At 28.4% G+C, this 18393-nt stretch overlaps 4 protein-coding genes across 4 annotated transcripts; 2 read left to right on the top strand and 2 right to left on the bottom strand.

The window, feature by feature from the left end:
• Positions 1-1475: 1475 nt before the first annotated feature.
• Positions 1476-4230, top strand: NAEGRDRAFT_39431 (glycoside hydrolase). The gene is made up of 3 exons (XM_002676365.1): positions 1476-1773; positions 1909-2765; positions 2861-4230. The coding sequence occupies exons 1-3, from the start codon at positions 1735-1737 to the stop codon at positions 4182-4184; spliced, it is 2220 nt and encodes a 739-aa protein (XP_002676411.1). The 5' UTR covers positions 1476-1734; the 3' UTR covers positions 4185-4230.
• Positions 4231-4627: 397 nt separating this feature from the next.
• On the top strand, positions 4628-6040 carry NAEGRDRAFT_80026 (uncharacterized protein). The gene has a single exon (XM_002676366.1). The coding sequence runs from the start codon at positions 4686-4688 to the stop codon at positions 5907-5909; it is 1224 nt and encodes a 407-aa protein (XP_002676412.1). The 5' UTR covers positions 4628-4685; the 3' UTR covers positions 5910-6040.
• A 17-nt stretch (positions 6041-6057) lies between these two features.
• NAEGRDRAFT_68477 (uncharacterized protein) lies at positions 6058-11419 on the bottom strand (the record flags this gene model as incomplete). The annotated part of the gene is made up of 5 exons (XM_002676448.1): positions 6058-10035; positions 10080-10792; positions 10839-10956; positions 10999-11176; positions 11253-11419. The coding sequence occupies 5 exons, from the start codon at positions 11417-11419 to the stop codon at positions 6058-6060; spliced, it is 5154 nt and encodes a 1717-aa protein (XP_002676494.1).
• Positions 11420-13244: 1825 nt separating this feature from the next.
• NAEGRDRAFT_49678 (uncharacterized protein) lies at positions 13245-15293 on the bottom strand (the record flags this gene model as incomplete). The annotated part of the gene is made up of 1 exon (XM_002676449.1): positions 13245-15293. The coding sequence occupies one exon, from the start codon at positions 15291-15293 to the stop codon at positions 13245-13247; it is 2049 nt and encodes a 682-aa protein (XP_002676495.1).
• Positions 15294-18393: the final 3100 nt, after the last annotated feature.

The following is an 18393-nucleotide window of genomic DNA, read 5'->3' on the forward strand; positions in this document are numbered from 1 at the left end:
AAAAGGATTACAGTTGGAATAAATGGCACAGCTTAAATATTTGAATTGTTATTATAAATAACCAATGTAATGAAGGCAATATAGGTTGCTGAGAGAAACTCCCAGAAAAAATCTCAACACAAATTCAAATTCTGCAACATGGTTGTTCACACAATTTCTTAATTTGGCAATATAGATACCGATTATATTATCACCATATTTATATATTTTCTATTTTAATAAATTTCCTATATTTAAGCTTTCCTAAAGTCTGGTAAATAAATATTACAAAAAAATGCAAACTCAATTCTGTCAACATAGGTATTACAAAAATCCTCATAAATCTGAGTGATTGGAAATTTGTTAAGCCACAAATAATGAAATTTGAAATAGGATACATAAATTGAGAACTCATCATTTTTTCAATAATTTCCTGAGCAGATGCTGAATTGAGATGCATGGTCATCAACTTTCCAACTTGCTCATAAGGAAAATCTGTTCATACAATCACAAGACATCAACAAGCAATTGCTAATAGAAATCCATTTTCGTTAAATACAATGAACCAACGAATCTCAAAACCTGGCATATTTGCTTCATCTTTGTTTACTCATTTGAATGAAAGCCAAATGATTCTCTCTTTCATAAATATTAGCCGTTGATATTATAATGCAAAATTGAAAAGACAATTTAGGCTGAGTGTTACTCTTAAATATTAAACATTTCAATTTCTTATATTATGGAGTATTTGATTTTTTGAACTGTTTGCACTGAATATTGAAACAAGCATCAATTAAGATCTTTTAGCAAGGAGAATGATAAAAGACTTTTATATTATTTATAACTATCTTAACATCCTCATTCCCTTATCAAATGTTTATTCAACATTACAATTCATTTATCTACAGTAAAGATGATCTCATTTAGTAAGAGGTCATCATTATCAAAGCAGAAGGAGTAACAACGATGATAGAATCTTTTGTAAACTTTATCCATGTTGAATAAAATAGTCAGTTTATCTAAAAGAGTACTCATTGCACACTTCAACGTTCACAATCTTCCAATCAATAACAAACATCATCTGGCAGATTTTATTGTAAACACACTCCCACAGGCCTATTATTACACAACTTCTTTTCAAATGTGATGAAAGTGAGTTACAGTTACTATTCAACAAATGAACACTTTGAATAAAAGATTTTCTTGTTGACAAATAAAGGATTTTTCAAAGCCTCTCTTCTTGTGAGTACTCCGAATTAAAAGACTAAAAAAAATGTCGACAAGTAAATTCTCAGCATCATCATCCAATGGTGGTGCGCTTGTAATGATGATGGCAAGTCTAATGTTATTGCTATTGACATCATTTATTGAAAGTGCTCCAATGTATCAACTTGATAATTTATCTAGAACAAGTAATGGTTATTCTGGTATTTTAACCTTGACACAAGGACAGTAAGTAAATCATCATCAAGTTCCGAAATTAACACACTAATGATGATGATAACAATGATATATTGATGATGTATTGATAATAGAGGTCCTTATGGTGGTGACTATACAAAGTTAGCTTTGGATGTTTACTATGAAACACAAAATAGAGTTCACATTAAAATTACTGATTTGGCAAAACAAAGATGGCAAGTTCCAAGTTGGATTATTAAATCAAAGACTCCTGCTAATGAACCTGCTGATAAAGATTATTTGGTCAATTTGAAAACATCTCCATTTGGACTTGAAATTTATAGAAAATCAACAATGGAATGTATTTTCAATACTACAAATATTCCACTCATTGTAAGTTTATCTCCTATCAATAACTGTCAATATATAATGTTATTATTATTACTATTATTATAACTGTATTACAATTTCTAATAATCATGAATTTGGTTATAATATTTGATAACAATTCTATGAATTAATCAATAGTTTGAAGATCAATTCATTTCATTTGGTACAAGTTTTGATAAAACTCAAAAATCCAAAGATCAAGGACAAGTTAATATTTATGGATTTGGTGAAAGAGCTAGACCATTGAGATATACACCTGGTACTTATACAATGTGGAATTTAGATAATTTGAATACTCCAAATGAAAATTTATATGGTACTCATCCATTCTATATGCAATATTATTCTAATAGTGGTCGTGCTCATGGTGCATTCTTATTTAATTCCAATGCAATGGATGTTACAATTACAGATGATAATTTAATTTGGAAGACAATTGGTGGTGTTATTGATTTGTACGTTTTCACTGGTCCAACTCCAGAAGATGTTACTAAACAATATCACGAATTAATTGGCACTCCATATATGCCACCTTTCTGGACATTGGGATGGCATCAATGTAGATATGGTTACAAGAGTATTGATGAAGTTAAAACTGTTTATACTAAATATACTCAATATGGTATTCCATTAGATACTATGTGGAATGATATTGATTATATGGATGGTTATAGAGATTTTACAACTGATCCAATTAGATATCCAAAAGCTGAAGTTCGTCAATTTGTTGAAAACTTAAAGGCAAAGAATCAACATTACGTTGTCATTATTGATCCAGGTATTAAATTTGAACAAGGTTACAAACCATATGATATTGGTAAACAATTGAACGTTTTCATTAAGAAGAGTGATGGTGTTACTGATATTGTTAACACTGTTTGGCCAGGTTATTGTGTTTTCCCTGATTTTACTAATCCAAAGGCTATTCCATATTGGGAAAATTTGGTTGCTCAATTCTATTCTGAAATTCCAGTTTCTGGTTTATGGTTAGATATGTAAGTAGTAGATTTTGTTTCTATTTATTTAACAATACTTTGGATTACCAATAATAATTGAATCAAATATAATGATATTAATAATAACAAAATAGGAATGAAGTCAGTTGTTTCTGTAATGGTACTTGTACTCCAACAAAGAAATACCAAAAAGTCAATAACAAATTTGATCCAAATAATCCACCATATGTTCCAGGAGGTAGACAACTCGATATGAAGACACTTTCAATGGATGCTGTTCAACATATTTCCATTAATTATAACACTCACAGTTTGTATGGTCTCTATGAAGTTAATGCAACTGTTTCTGTTCTTCAAAAAGTTACTGGTAATAAGAGACCATTCATTTTAACTAGAAGTAGTTATCCTGGTTTGGGTGCTATTTCTGCTAAATGGTTAGGTGATAATGAAGCCACTTGGGAATCAATGAGAAACAGTATTAGTGGTATGTTAGCTATGCAAATGTATGGTGTTGCATTGATTGGAGCTGATATTTGTGGTTTCATTGGTAATACTACTTATGAATTGTGTGCCAGATGGACTCAAATGGGTTCTTATTATCCATTCACTAGAAATCACAATGATATTAAGGCCAACGATCAAGAACCATACGTTTTTGGTCAAGAATTTGTTGATATGACTAAGAGAGTTCTTGCTAATCGTTATTCATTGTTGAATTTCTATTATACTCAATTCTATGATGTTCATGTTAATGGAGGTGGTGTTGTTCAACCATTGTTCTATGTTTTCGGTCATGCTGATTCAAATCCATTATTGGCAACTATTGATACTCAATTTATGGTTGGTAAATCATTAATGATTATTCCAGTATTAGAAGCAGGTGTTAAGAGTGTTAAGGGATACATTCCAAAGCATAAGCCAGGTTGGTTTGATTATTTCAGTGGTGAATTGATTTCTGCTACTGGAGGTGAAACAATGGAATTTGATGCTCCATTGCTTGGTTATACTCCAACTTTGATTGCTGCTGCCAAGATTGTTCAAAAGCAAATTCCATCATTAACTACTTTTGATACCAGAAGAAATCCATTCCAACTTACAATTGCTTTATGTCAACATGAATTCCATGCTAATGGTCAAATTTATTTAGATGACGGTGAAACTGCTGAAACTATTGAAAGAGGAGTTTATTCATTGGTTGATATTCAAGCTAAACGTATTTCACAAAATGTTCTTACTCTCGTTACTAAGGTTGTTAAGGATGAATATCAAACTAATATTCCAAAATTGGATCAAGTTACATTCTACGGTTATCCATTAACTAGTGAAGTTTGTACTGTTACTGTTAATGGTAATGCATACCATAGAATAACAATTGAAGCAAAGAAGAGAATTGTTACAATGCGTGGTCTTGGATTACATTTACTTGAATCTAATTTAATTGTCATTACATGTCAATAATTAGCTCAAAATTAATTTATTAATAAAACAACATTCTGAAATGTTCAATTCTTGATTGTGGTTGACTTCAAGATAGAAATGTACCAAATCTATTAATACTTTCCAACTCGATCTTTACATTGATAGTCATTTTCCAAATATTCATTAATTGTATTATCTATCATTCTTCTTATCATCATCCTATTCCCTGCATCAACGTTTAATAATTATAATATTATTATTAATATTGGAGCTTAGGAATTGCAAAGATTCTTCCACCATTCCGTTCTCTCAACATCTCTCATCACTCTCACACACAGCAAGGTTGTAAACAACAAACACGCTAGCCAATGAATCTTTTGCCTTGAGTTGTGTTCCCCAATCACAACGCGTTGTTTGCTGCTGGCAGGCGAAGAGAATAAACAAAGCCTGACCAACGCACATCTTGTTTGAATCGTTTTCGAAAAAAAAATAACAACAACCCCACTTTCTTACTACCCGTAACAATTTTAAATTTAAAAAATGGTTAATAATGATATTACCGTAACTGTAGAAGATGACTACAAGCAAAAGAGCGGAAAGGCTAGATATGAACAAAAAGAAGTTAAGGAATTTGATGATATGAATCTTAAGGAAGATTTACTCAGAGGAATTTACTCTTATGGTTTTGAAAAGCCATCAATTATCCAACAACGTGCCATCTTGCCAATCACTACTTCTGAACCACCAGCAGACGTTATTGGTCAAGCCCAATCTGGTACTGGTAAGACTGCTACTTTTACTATTTCATTGCTTCAAAGATTAAATATTTCTCCTGATGTTATCCAACCACAAGGACTTGTTTTGGCTCCAACAAGAGAATTGGCTCAACAAATCCACAAGGTCATCATGTCATTGGGTGAATATATGAAGGTTAAAGTACACGCTTGTGTTGGTGGTACTAAAGTTCAACACGATATTGCCATTCTTGAAGAAGGTGTCCACATTATTGTTGGTACTCCTGGACGTGTTTTCCACATGATTCAAAGTGGTCACTTGAACGTTAACAGCATTAAGATGTTAGTTATCGATGAAGCCGACGAAATGTTGAGCAGAGGTTTCAAGGATCAAATTTATGCCATCTTTAAGAATCTCCCACAAGATATGCAAGTCTGTTTGTTCAGTGCTACTATGCCAACTGAAGTTTTGGAAATTACTGACAAGTTTATGAGAGATCCTATTAGAATTTTGGTAAAGAAGGAAGAATTGACATTGGAAGGTATTAAACAATTCTACATTTCAGTTGATAGAGAAGACTACAAGTTTGAAACTTTGTGTGATTTGTACAAGGTTTTGACTATTTCCCAATGTGTCATTTTCTGTAACTCACGTAAAAAGGTCGAACAATTGGCTGAACAACTTAACAAGAAGGACTTTACTGTCTCCTGTATGCACGGTGAAATGGATCCAAAGGATCGTGAATTGATTATGCACGAATTCAGAACTAGTGCTTCTCGTGTTTTGATTACTACTGACTTGTTGGCTCGTGGTATTGACGTTCACCACGTTTCCTTGGTTATTAACTTTGACTTGCCACGTCACAAGGAAAATTACCTCCACAGAATTGGTAGATCTGGTAGATATGGTCGTAAGGGTGTTGCCATCAACTTTGTCACCAAAGATGATGTTAGATCCTTGAGAGAAATCGAAAAGTTCTACTCTACTTCTATTGAAGAATGTCCTAACAACATTGCCGAATTGATTTAATTTTGTAATATCCCTCTATCAAATGGAATTTTCCTTTTGATAATTTTAACCTTTTAATTGAATTTAAATTATCTCCTCTCTCCCCTCATTATTTACACTCTAGACAATAAACACACAACCCGTTCCAAATTAATTTAATATTTAAATTTTATTTCAAAGACGAACTTGATATTTCCGAAACAATTTTGAATAAGCTCTCATCCAAAATCCATTCAAGGGTTTGTTGAAATTCTGGACTAGACAAGACTTCTCCCTTGTTTGTTTTTTGTTTGATTGCTGATGTTGAAAGTGAAGTTGACATTCTTGATGATGCTCTTGAAGATGTACTCGAGTTGGAAGTATTGTTATTGGTCATTTGTAAGGAAGAATTAGCTTTTGAAAGTTGACTAGAACTTTCTCTTGACTTTTGCATGCTTGACCTCAAACTATATATTCCTGAAGCAGGTCTTGAACTTCTAGGTGTTTCAGCAAATTCACAATAGAATAAGCTTGATTCTTCGTCTTGTTGTTTGAGAATTTCTTGTTCAGTTTCAGTGTCGTTTATAATTTCTTGTAGCATGCCAGCCAAAATATCAGTAAAGATACCCTTATCTATACTTGATGATACAGAGATATTCTTAGCATTATTCGATCTATTCTCAATTTCATAGTTGTTGTTTGATAATTGTGGAATGTAATGAGTTTCCCATTGATTTCTTGTTGAAGGACTGTATTTGTAATTTTCCATACTAACAGTTACAGCTTTAACTGAAATCAATAATTTAGTCTTTGTCATTGGTTGCAACCCAAATTTGTCATAAGTTGGTGAAGGTGGTCTTTCTAATGCTTTTGGTTTGGCAACTGTCTTTGAAACAGGTAAATATCTTGGAATATTTGTTGAATAAGCAGCCATTGTTAAATGATTATCACGAGAAATTGTACTCTTACTAATAACAGATTCTCGCTTTGTTGTACTCTTTGAAATTGCTTTTGGAATAATTCTTCCCTTATTCAATCTATTACTTGAATTTGCAAAATGTTCCTTAATAGATAAAATACTCTTATCACTCATCACATCAGAAACATCATCATCCAAACTCTTAACAGTTCTTATCAATGTTTCTTCATACTTTTTCTTTCTTTGGTCCTTTCTTTCCCTTCTACTTATATTTGTAATTTCACAATAAATATCACAATCTAATAATTGTGGAACTGCTCCAACATTGAGTGTAACTTTACAAACTTTGAACTCCTGAGGAGCAAGAGTACAAGTTTTAGGTTCAATTACCATTACCGAACTTAATTGTTGATCATCTAATGGTATTGTTGAATTCCAATCAAATGTAATTGAATCTTGAGAAAGATTTGTAACTGTTATCAATCTTCTATTTACAGATAAACATGGACATGTTTCAAAATCTAAAACTTCTGATGAAAAATGGACTATTTGATTTGGTGTTTGTACTTGTTGAATTGGTTGTAAAGATGTTGGTAAATAGTTTACAATAATATCTTCTGATGGTTCTTCCTCTTCTTCTTCTTCAATACTTAAAGGAGTGTTAGACCTTCCATCAACACCTTTTCCTTTTAGAGTCATGTTATAAACTAAATCAGATCCAATCATGTGAATTTGCATATTCAATTCATATGTTTTAACTTCAATAGGTTTAAAAACAAATCTTAGATAAATAAAATGATTAGCAGGAACAATACTCTTCTTGTTTTCCAAAGTTAAAACATCAAAATCATAATTTTCAACTGATAATTGCTTAAATGGAAATTCATCAATATTAATTTCAATATCTTGATCTGTTGGATTGGCAACTTTAACATATTGTATTGGATGATCTTCAGCTCCAATTTCTTGTTCTTCAAATTCATGTTCCATTGAAGCAAATTGCAAATGTTGTTGATTTCGGGCAAGTGTTTGACCAGTCATATGAAGTGTAAAACATCTTCCATTTCTAACTTGTACTAAAACAGGTAATTCATGAATCTCTGCAATCTTATGTCTATAAATAAAGGCAATGAGAGCCTTTTCGCCTGGTTCGAGTGTTCCCTTATTAGGTTGAATTTCAAAGAGTTTGTTTACGTATATACTGAGGGCTTTCAACTCTTCATCTGTTCTTGCCACTTGATCGTGAGCCCATTTTTCAACATTAACGATAGTATCAAATGTAGTGGTGAGTGAGAATTGTGCTTTCACTTTACCAATATTTTCTAAAGTAACAAATACAACTGAATCATCTGAATCAATTGGTCTTGAACCAAAATCACAATAGAATCTATTCAATTCTTGAATTGAAGTGTTAAAGTTTGTAATATTTGATTCAACATCTTCAGAATTACTGATCTTTCTCAATTCGTTATTAATTGCATTGATGGAAAATTGATGCCACATATCAGATTTTGAATATATTTCACTCTTTACATCTGTTATGCCTATTTGGGGATATGCACCAATACCAATCATTTCACATTTTGGTAAATCAATCATTTGTTCCATTGTTGTTAATTCCTGACTCAACCTACAATAAACAATAAATTTATCCACTCTTCTATTATGAGGACAATAGGTAATTCTTATTTGTTTGTGGGATCTAGCAGGAACCTTGCCTTTGGGAGATTCAATATTTAAAGAAGTATCTGATAAGGCTTCTGTCTCTTCTTGTTCTGATTCTTCATTAACAATGAGTTCATAAGGCAAATCACATTCACTAGAATTGAAAAGTGTAATAATTTTAACACATTGATCATCAACTAGTACATTTCCAAAATCGATATTTGCTGGTTCCATAGTGATTCCAGCACTTGTACCTTCTCCTAATAGTGTTAAGAAAACTCTAGATCTTACAGGTTCCTTATTAACTTCAGCAACACTAGATATTATACATGGAACTTTGATTGTAAAACCCTTTTCATCTGGAGGACAGAATGTCCATGTTATTTTCTGAGTTTCATTTCCATTCAATACTCCTGTTTTCTTACTTACTACAAATGTTGAAACAAATTCTTTTGGAACATCCCATTCATATGATATTGGAATTCTTGAAGGATTGAAAATAGTAATTTCTTTGGTGGAGGTGGTTCCGATATGGGTTGGTTTAAAGAAAACTTTTGAATCTTTCCCAAAATTAAGTGTTGGCATGAAACTCATTCCAAATAATGGAATATTGACGGTATGATTTGGAGAATCATTAAACAAACAATTTACACTCTCTTGGAATGTACCTGGTTCATCAGGTGTAAATTTGAAAACAACAATTTGGAAGGATTTCTTTTGAACCATACCACTTTGTGGAATACACATAAAGTGTTTCCTTTGTCTTTCTGTTAAAATGAATTCAAAAGGCATTGGAATATCATTCTCGTTATAAATTGTATAGGATCTATATGTTGTATCACCAGTTAAACAAGAAGGGAATGTAACTGTTGTTGGTGGTTGAAGAGTATATCTAGGAATGAAAGCAGCAGTGTTATTAAAAGTATTACCAAACACTCTAAGCGGAAGAGACCAAGGTGGTACAAATGTTTGAGAATTCACCAATCTAAAACTTCTATTTGTCTTGAAATAACAAACAAATTCAATCTCGCTTCCATAAAATTGATTATCATATGAAGGTCTAAAACCAATCTTGAAAGAGAAGGTACTCATTGGTTGAATATCAATCGTTTCAGGAAAGACAACAAATGGAGAAGGATTTCCATCACATGTTGGAATATGAACATCACAAGTTATTTTGCCATTGGTTCTATTGGCAAGTGTCACTGTTTTATATTCAGCCATTCTAAATCTTGAACAACTTCCAAATGAAACACTATTATAATTAATCGAAACTGGATTGTTATAATCTGAAATATTAGAGAAATATTCTCTCAATGTCATTTCAATATTTTCTCTGATTGCATCTGTTGTTGATGTTTGATTCGATAAGAGTTGAGTCAAGTTGGATAAATTAACTTTTTCTTCTTGAGAAAGAGAATCTGTTTTTCCACTTTCAGAAAGTTCAATAAATGTTTCCAATTCTGTTGGAGAATATGATGGAAATCCTTTATATATCCTTTCTTTGTAAGCATAAACTTCCTTAATAGAAAATGGAGGAGGTCTCCTTGATGATGTAAAACTAGTTCCCAGCAAGTCAATAAACTTTTCATGATTATTCACTTCAATAATGTTGTAAAACAACTTACAGTAATACCTTGATTCTTTACAACAACGAACACTCTTCTATAATAATTGATAGGTTTCTCTGGGAAAAATGTGATGGTAATTTGTCTTGTTTGTCTTGCTGATACAACACCAGTTGTTTTATCAAATTTGAAACATCCTTCAGCATCAACCTTAATATTATATTCAGCATCCATATTCGATTTGTTTTCTAAAGTTAATAATCTCTTCACCTCCTTTCCTTGCGGAATATCTCCAAAGTTAATAGACATGGGTGAAATTACTAATTCCGGACCTACACCAAAACCAGAACAAGCTAATTTTACAGAATTTCCTCCTGGTGTAGATATTAAATAATTATTACAATCAAATGAATCAATAGTTGTTGGATTATAGGTTATGGTGATTTGTTGGGTCGTTCCTGGAAGAATAATTTGAGATTGAGGTTCAAAGGTGAAAATATCCTCAATATAGTCATTTTCTACTCGTTCTATGGTGTATGAGGCAGGTACCAATGATGTATTCTTAACAGTTATAGTCTTCCTAGCAGTTACATCAATTGGACACTTTCCAAAAGAGGCAGTTGTTTCACTTGCAACAATGTGTGGTATTTTACCAACACCTTGTATTTGCATTTGTAAAGAGTCTCCATTTGATAATTTACAAATACCAGTTGACACATATGATGAAGCTTCTTTTGGTGCAAAGAATGTATTAATGGTGATTGTTTCTCCTACTTGTAATTTTCCATATGCAGGTTTGCAATTAAATGGCTGTTTTACTTGCCAGTTCTAAATAACTNGGAATATCCAAACAAACTCTTGGCAATAAGGCCATCAAATTTACAGAAAATTCTCCTTTCTTCAAAACTGTCAATTTTACAGAATCAGTATAGTTTTTCTAAATACATATTAAGAATTGATCATTATACAAAATAATTACCTTTTCAATTGGTCGGAATTTAACTTCAAAAGAGATTGAAACACCAGGACTTATCTTTGCAGGTTCGGGAAAAGCCATAAAGAAAGTCTTTGATTTTGGTAATTCATATTTTACTTCCACTACTTCAGTTCCGACGTTTTTTACTACAATCTTTTTTAAATAATCACCTCCAATTTCCCTATAAATTATAATGACAATGATGATGAATAATATATTAAGGTTTGTATGTTATTGTTTTCTCTTGCAATACATACCAACTTTTCCAAACTAATTCGCTTGTAATTTCAACTCCATGCACTTTTTGTGTTCTTGTTGAAATAAAACTCGTTCCTACAATACTACTAGAGGCATTACTTTTTGAAAAGTTGTAACTTCCATCCGATATTGATGGTGAATTATTAGCCTTCCGACTGAAACTCATTTTTTTCAAAGTGATTAAACAGAAAGGCTTTGAAATCATCACCTCAACCAACTACTATTACTTGTAGTGATTTTGGAGGGAAATTATTTTTGGCGCTCTTTTTTTCAAAGCCTTTTCTCAAGCCTTTCATCTTTTCATCTAAATAATCTTGAACTGGTTAGAGGAAACATTAATATTTCTCAGGATTTTATATGAAATCATTGATGACCTCTTCATTGGAATTTCTTCATTCACACCTAAAAAGTCATTGCAAATTCACCTTTCCATATTCACACTTGACTGTCTCTTCATCCTGCCACTCGTCAATCAAAAAAAATGTCTTCACTACCAACAACATCATCACTTGATAATAACAATACTATTCAACAAGAAGACAAACATAGACCTACTATATCAATCTCTTCATCTACTAATACTTCTAATAATAATAATAATAATAATAATAATAATACTTCATATTAATAATTCTAATAATAATAATAGTAAAAATAATCATTTATTAAAATCATTCTTTTTAAAAATCTTTCATAAATCCAATAATTCAAATAATTCCAATAATAATGAATTAAAAAGAAATCAATCATTTTTTGATCGTTTTAAAAGAAAAAAAAAAGATTTAAATGAAAATGATTTATCACCATCAGCTGCAAGTAGTTTATCTTTAAATGATTTACCTGATGTTATTAATATAGATGATGATGATGATGATATTCATATTCATGATGATAATGTATCTATTAATAATAATAATAATACTAGTAATAATTTAAATAATAATAATTTTAATATTAATAATTTTAATAAATATATTTATTTATTTAATGCAAATTCTAATAAATTAAATATTTATAATAAATATAATGATGAAAATGATGAAAATGATAATGAATTAAAATGTATAAATGAAATAATGGATCATACAGATGATATAAATTGTATTTTAAATTTTGATAATTTATTATTTACAGGTTCACATGATAATTCAATTAATTTTTATAAAATTAATGAAAATAATTTAAATTTAATTACAAAATTTCAAGATGAAACAAATACTTTAGAAAGTTTATCAAATTATAAAAAAACAAATTTAATTTCTGGTTCAAGAGATAAAATTATTAGAATTAGAAATTTAGATTCTGAAAATGGAAATTTAATAAAATTAGAAGGTCATACTAGTTGGATTCATTGCGTTTATGGTGGAAGTGATAATTTAAATAATTCTAATAATTCTAATTCTAATAATATATTATATGAATCACATTTATTTTCATCACAAAGAAGTACAACATTAAATGAAAGTGATATCTATATTTGGAATATTGAATATGGAAATATAGTACAAAAATTACGTGGACATGAATCAACAGTTTATAAAATGACACAAATTAATTCACTTCTTGTTTCTGCATCACAAGATAGTAGTGTTAAATTATGGGATTTAAAATCAAATCAATTAGTTGGTGATTTGAGAGGTCATAATGATTGGGTTAAAGATGTTATTAATCCATCAATTCTTAATTCATCATCTTCATTATCATCTACATCATCATTTGAAATTGTTTCATGTTCAATGGATGGTAGTATTAAATTATGGGATATTAGAAAAATGTCAACTTCAACTAGTCATTCAAATGATTTAAATAATTCTATTAATAATAATTCCAATAATAATAATGGATCATCATCATTAATAGAAACTATTTATCAAAATGAACAAATTGGATTTAATTGTATATATCCACATGATAGTAAATATTGGTATTTTGGATCTAATCAAAGTGGTAAATTACATTTATATAATTTCAAAGATAAGAAATTTAAAGAATTACATCTTGTTAGCACCACCTTGACTATGTGATAATAAATAATTTGGAGTTTTCATAAAGGATGAAGATTTTGTACTTGAATTTTCTAAACTTCTATCTTGATAATAGGATGAAGATGGAGATGAATAATTTGACATGGCAGATGATGCATTTCTTCTAATTTCTTCAGCACGTAATATATTTGTTCTTGTATTATTAACTCTTCCTTTTAACTTTTTCTTTGTATGTTTATCTCTTAAATCTCTAATTTTATCAGAGGTAGATGATTGATTTTCCAATGTAGCAGGCCATTGAAGTGGTTTAACAGATTCATAACTTCCTCTAAATGATTTACTCTTAATAGTTTCAAAACCATAGGCATTCATAAATTCATTTAAAGAAATATATCCTCTTCTTTTACCATGTAATGATTCAATCATTTGATCTAAATCAACATCAAGTATATATCTATCAAATTTCTTTAAAGTTTCTCTAAAAACACTTAATGGAACTCTATCTGTATCACCATATATTGGAAATGCACTTCTTAAATTTTCCAACTTGTTATTATATGAAGTATTAACTTGATTAATTGAATGAACTAAATCATCATGTACACCATAGGGTGCTCTTTCTTTTTTAGGATCCATTATTCTTTCAATTTGTTGTTCATTTCTTTCTCTTCTTCTACGAATGGCTTCATGATTCATTGTACCACAATATCTTGATTCTCTTTGTGAAGTTGTTGTATTTGTTCCTAGTTGTTTTTCTAATTGTTCCATTGCTCTATTAAATTCACTATATCCAAAATAACCATCATTATTTGGATCTGCCATTCTAATAAATTCATCAATCTTTTTAACTTGTTCATTTTGATATTGTTGAACTGCTAAGAAATTTGGTAAATCTGATGGTACTTCATCTAATAAATGAAAATCCTTAATAATTGCCTTTTTAAAATCATCACTTTTAACTTTACCACCTGTATATCCTGTTGCTTGTTTAATTCTCCTAAATGCTTCAGATAATGATGGTGAAAGTCCATGAATTTTATCTTTAACTACTTCTAATACATCATTGGATTTAGAATAATCTAAATCTCTCAAATGTGTTGGTACATGCTTTTCATTCTCTTGTTTTGAATGACTATTATATCCATGTTTAGCATAATATTGATTAATTAATTCTCTATTCGTTGGACTATTTCCATTTATAGAAGAATTAACTGATGAATATTGTTGTGAGGAACGATTGGAAAATAAACCATTACCACCACCACTATGATTACTACTTAGACTTGAATTTACTTTAGGTGGAACAAATGTATTTTGATTAGAACTTGTAAAATTTGAATTATAAGTTGTAGTGTTGTGATGATTTTTAGGTGAATTATAATAGGAATGAAGTGATGATACTACACTATTTGCAGGTGATATTACTTGTTGTTGATTTGAACTTCTTCTACTTCCACTTGCACTTGCTGCTCTCTTAATTGGTCTATCAAATGATGTTTGAGAGAAATCTCTCATCTTAGATGGACTTAGATCTAAATCTAATCGATTGTTTTTAATCATTCCCATATCAGTTGAAGATCTAAAATTCATCATTTCATTTCTATCAAATCTATTATTATTATTGGTATTATTATTAGTATTATTATTATTGGATGTATTATTATATGAATTTGAATTATGATTACCTAGTGAAGAATTACTTCTATTGACAGGAGATGATGCTCTATTCATATGAATAGGAGAACTTGATCTTTGTATTGGTGATGATGCTCTATTTAAAACAGGACTGGTTGATCTTTGTAAGATTGGAGATGATGCTCTTAATTCATCAATTGATGGTGGAGGTAAAGGTGCATCAATTTTAGAACGATTCATTCTAGATGAACCGCCTGATTGAGGTCTCTTCTTTTTAGAATCTTGAAACATTATTGGTGAAGCTGAACGATTTGGTTGCATATTCAATCCACTATTATTTAATATTGGTTCATCAATAAGGCTATTATTATTGGATACTTTTAATTCCTTTCTAATAAAACTACTAGCACTTCTACTCATTTTGTACAGTTATTATTATTCTAATTATTTATATATATGAAGGGTTGTTGTTTTTGTTGTTGATGATGTTTTTGTTTGAATATTACCACTAATTATTGAGGGAACAATTTTAAAAGGGGAAGATATTCTTGTTTATATAATTTTGCTACTACCACTACTACTACTCTTAGAAAAGATGAAGAAGATGACAATCCGTATTAAAACAATTCATAAAGTCTTTTGAGAGATTGGTGCTTATATCCCTTACTTTTAATTTTTTAATGATTGATTGAGAGGAAAGCCTTCTTTTCAACCGTTATAATTTTCCACCTTGTAAATAATTCAAGTCTCGTGTCAATTAAGAGAGAGCAATTCAATTGCTTTTTTTTATAATAAAAAAATATTTACGATTCTTTGAAACAAGCAACGCTTCATTAAGAGAGAGAACAAGCAAACGAACAGGCGAAGCCTTATCAAAGTGACTCTATTTGAAGTGCTGGCCAAATCAAGTTTAGAGGGAGACAATTCCATATATCAATTCAAATATGTTTCTTAGAGAGAGAGAAAGTATAAACCTTGCATTCATTGACACAATACGAAGAATGTGGACAAGTCTAGATGTTGATTTATATAACATCTCTTTTGAATGATTCATAATATTCTGTAATTTTCAAAGCCATCTCTTACTGCTTTATCATTTTAGAGTTTGAGACTCTGAATCATAATTAGTTAAATAATAATTTTAGTTTATTAGCCTTATTATTATAAGCTTGAACATGTAGAGTTTAGGTTGAGTTTAATGATTTTTTTTTCAAACACAAAAAAATTGGTAAAATGCTCAACAACAAGAATGAATCCTCTTGTTCAACATCACAATCATCATCATCAAAATATGAATATTCAATACATCCATCATTATATTTATTAAAAAACAAAATATCATATAATAATCATTTCTCACCTTCTATTTTATTATTTAATCATTCCGATCATTATTCCGATCATCAATTAAATCAATTATCTATTCATAATAATATTATTAATATTAATAATAATACTAATCAATCCAATCAATCAGAATCTACTAATCAATTATCTATTCATAACAATAATAATAATCAATTTAATAATCAATCTATTCACAATAATAATAATAATAATCAATTTAATAATAATAATAAATTAAATAAATATTATAAATTAAAAAATTATACCAATCATTATGGAGGTATAATTAAAATAAATGAAGAATCTAATTTACTATGTATAGGTACAAGTGAAAGTAATTCTTTAATTATTTGTAAAATTCAAAATGATAATCAAAATGATCAAGAATTAAATTTTGAATTAAAATCTAAATTTTTAGAATATCATACAAGTGAAATTTTAGATTTTGAATTTTATAATCAATTTATATTTTCATCTTCATTAGATTCAAATATATCTTTATATGATTTAAATATTTCTAAAAAAGTAAATAATATAAATTTAGAAAATCAAATAATTAATAATATAAAAATAGATAAAAATATTCCATTATTATATTTTTGTAGAGAAAAATCAATTTCAAGTTGGGATTTTAGATGTAAAAATTATAATACAATAATTTCATCAAATTCTAAAAATAATATTTTAAATTCTAATAATAGATTAGATTTATATAGAAATATAAAATTAAAAAATGATAATAATACAATTATATTAACTAGAAGTAATGGTATTATTGAATTTAGAGATTTAAGATTTAATAAAAATGTTCATTATTTATTTGATAAATTTGAACATTTTATAAATATAAATCCAAATACAGAAAATTTAATTTCTATAAATGGAAATGGAAATATTTATGAAATTAAAGAAAATTATAATTCAAATAATATTAATGATTCTATTTATAATAATTATTATCATTTTAATTTAATTGGAAATAATCAATTTTTTAATAGAAATATTGAATATTCTAAATATGGTAATTATATTATATGTGGTAATGATTTAGGAATGACATTTATATTTGAATGTTTTAAATATTCTAAAAATAAATTAATTGAACCATTAACAATTATAGAAAGAAATGAAAAATTACCAATTAAAAATACTTATTTTATAAATAATTCTAAATTTGGTGAATATGATCATTTTATTACTAGTTTTAATGATACTATACATTTATATAAATATAATAATAATTTAAATAATATAAATGAAAATATAAATAATAATTTAAATATAAAAAATAAATATCTAAATAATTTAATGATTTAATTGATTTGGCAGAATTTGTTGAAAATCATGAAATACAAGAATGGCAATTAAATACAGTTTCAAATGATAAATGTTCATATATGGATGGATATCAAGATCAAATTATTTATATTTGTTTAACTTGTTTAGAAAATATTAATTCAAATATTTATAATAATAATTTAAATAATTTAAATAATAATAATAATAATATAATTATAAATAATATAAATGAAAATAAAATATATACAAATATAAATGGAAATGAATTAATATTACATGGTATATGTGAATATTGTTCTAAACATTGTCATCATGGACATTCTATATATAATATTGGATTAAAAAGGAAATTTAAATGTGATTGTGGTAATTTTAAATTTAAAAATAATGATATAAATGGTAATAGTAATATATTAATAGATTGTGTAGGATGTAATATAATTAAATCTAATTTAAATGAAAGAAATGAATATAATCATAATTATTGTAATGAATGGTGTTATTGTAATCAATCTGAAACAGGTAATATGTATCAATGTGATCATTGTTATGATTGGTTTCATGATCATTGTATTTTTAATAATTTAAATACTACTATAAATGGAAATGATAATAATATAGGTGATTTGGCAAATAGATTGGGATTTTCATTTATATGTGAAAAATGTTGGAATGATAATATTAAAGATATAAATTATACAATTGAAATTGATCAACAAGATTATTTTAATAATAATAATCAATTTAATATTATAATACAAAATATTTATAAAAATAATGATGATAACATGATATTGACATCTTCATCATCTCTTAATAATAATATTGATAAACAAATAGTTCAATTAGATGAAGATGATGAAGATGATGATGA

Source organism: Naegleria gruberi (genome assembly GCF_000004985.1).
Source record: "Naegleria gruberi genomic scaffold NAEGRscaffold_28, whole genome shotgun sequence".
NCBI lineage: Eukaryota > Heterolobosea > Eutetramitea > Acrasida > Naegleriidae > Naegleria > Naegleria gruberi.

What these genes read in the sequence shown, in the direction of transcription:
- NAEGRDRAFT_80026 (XM_002676366.1), top strand. Translation starts at nt 4,686, where the DNA reads ATGGTTAATAATGATATTACCGTAACTGTAGAAGATGACTACAAGCAA.
- NAEGRDRAFT_39431 (XM_002676365.1), top strand. Translation starts at nt 1,735, where the DNA reads ATGGAATGTATTTTCAATACTACAAATATTCCACTCATT. An exon ending in CTACAAATATTCCACTCATT is followed by an intron (nt 1,774 to 1,908) that starts GTAAGTTTATCT and finishes ATTAATCAATAG; the next exon opens with TTTGAAGATCAATTCATTTC. An exon ending in TCTGGTTTATGGTTAGATAT is followed by an intron (nt 2,766 to 2,860) that starts GTAAGTAGTAGA and finishes ATAACAAAATAG; the next exon opens with GAATGAAGTCAGTTGTTTCT.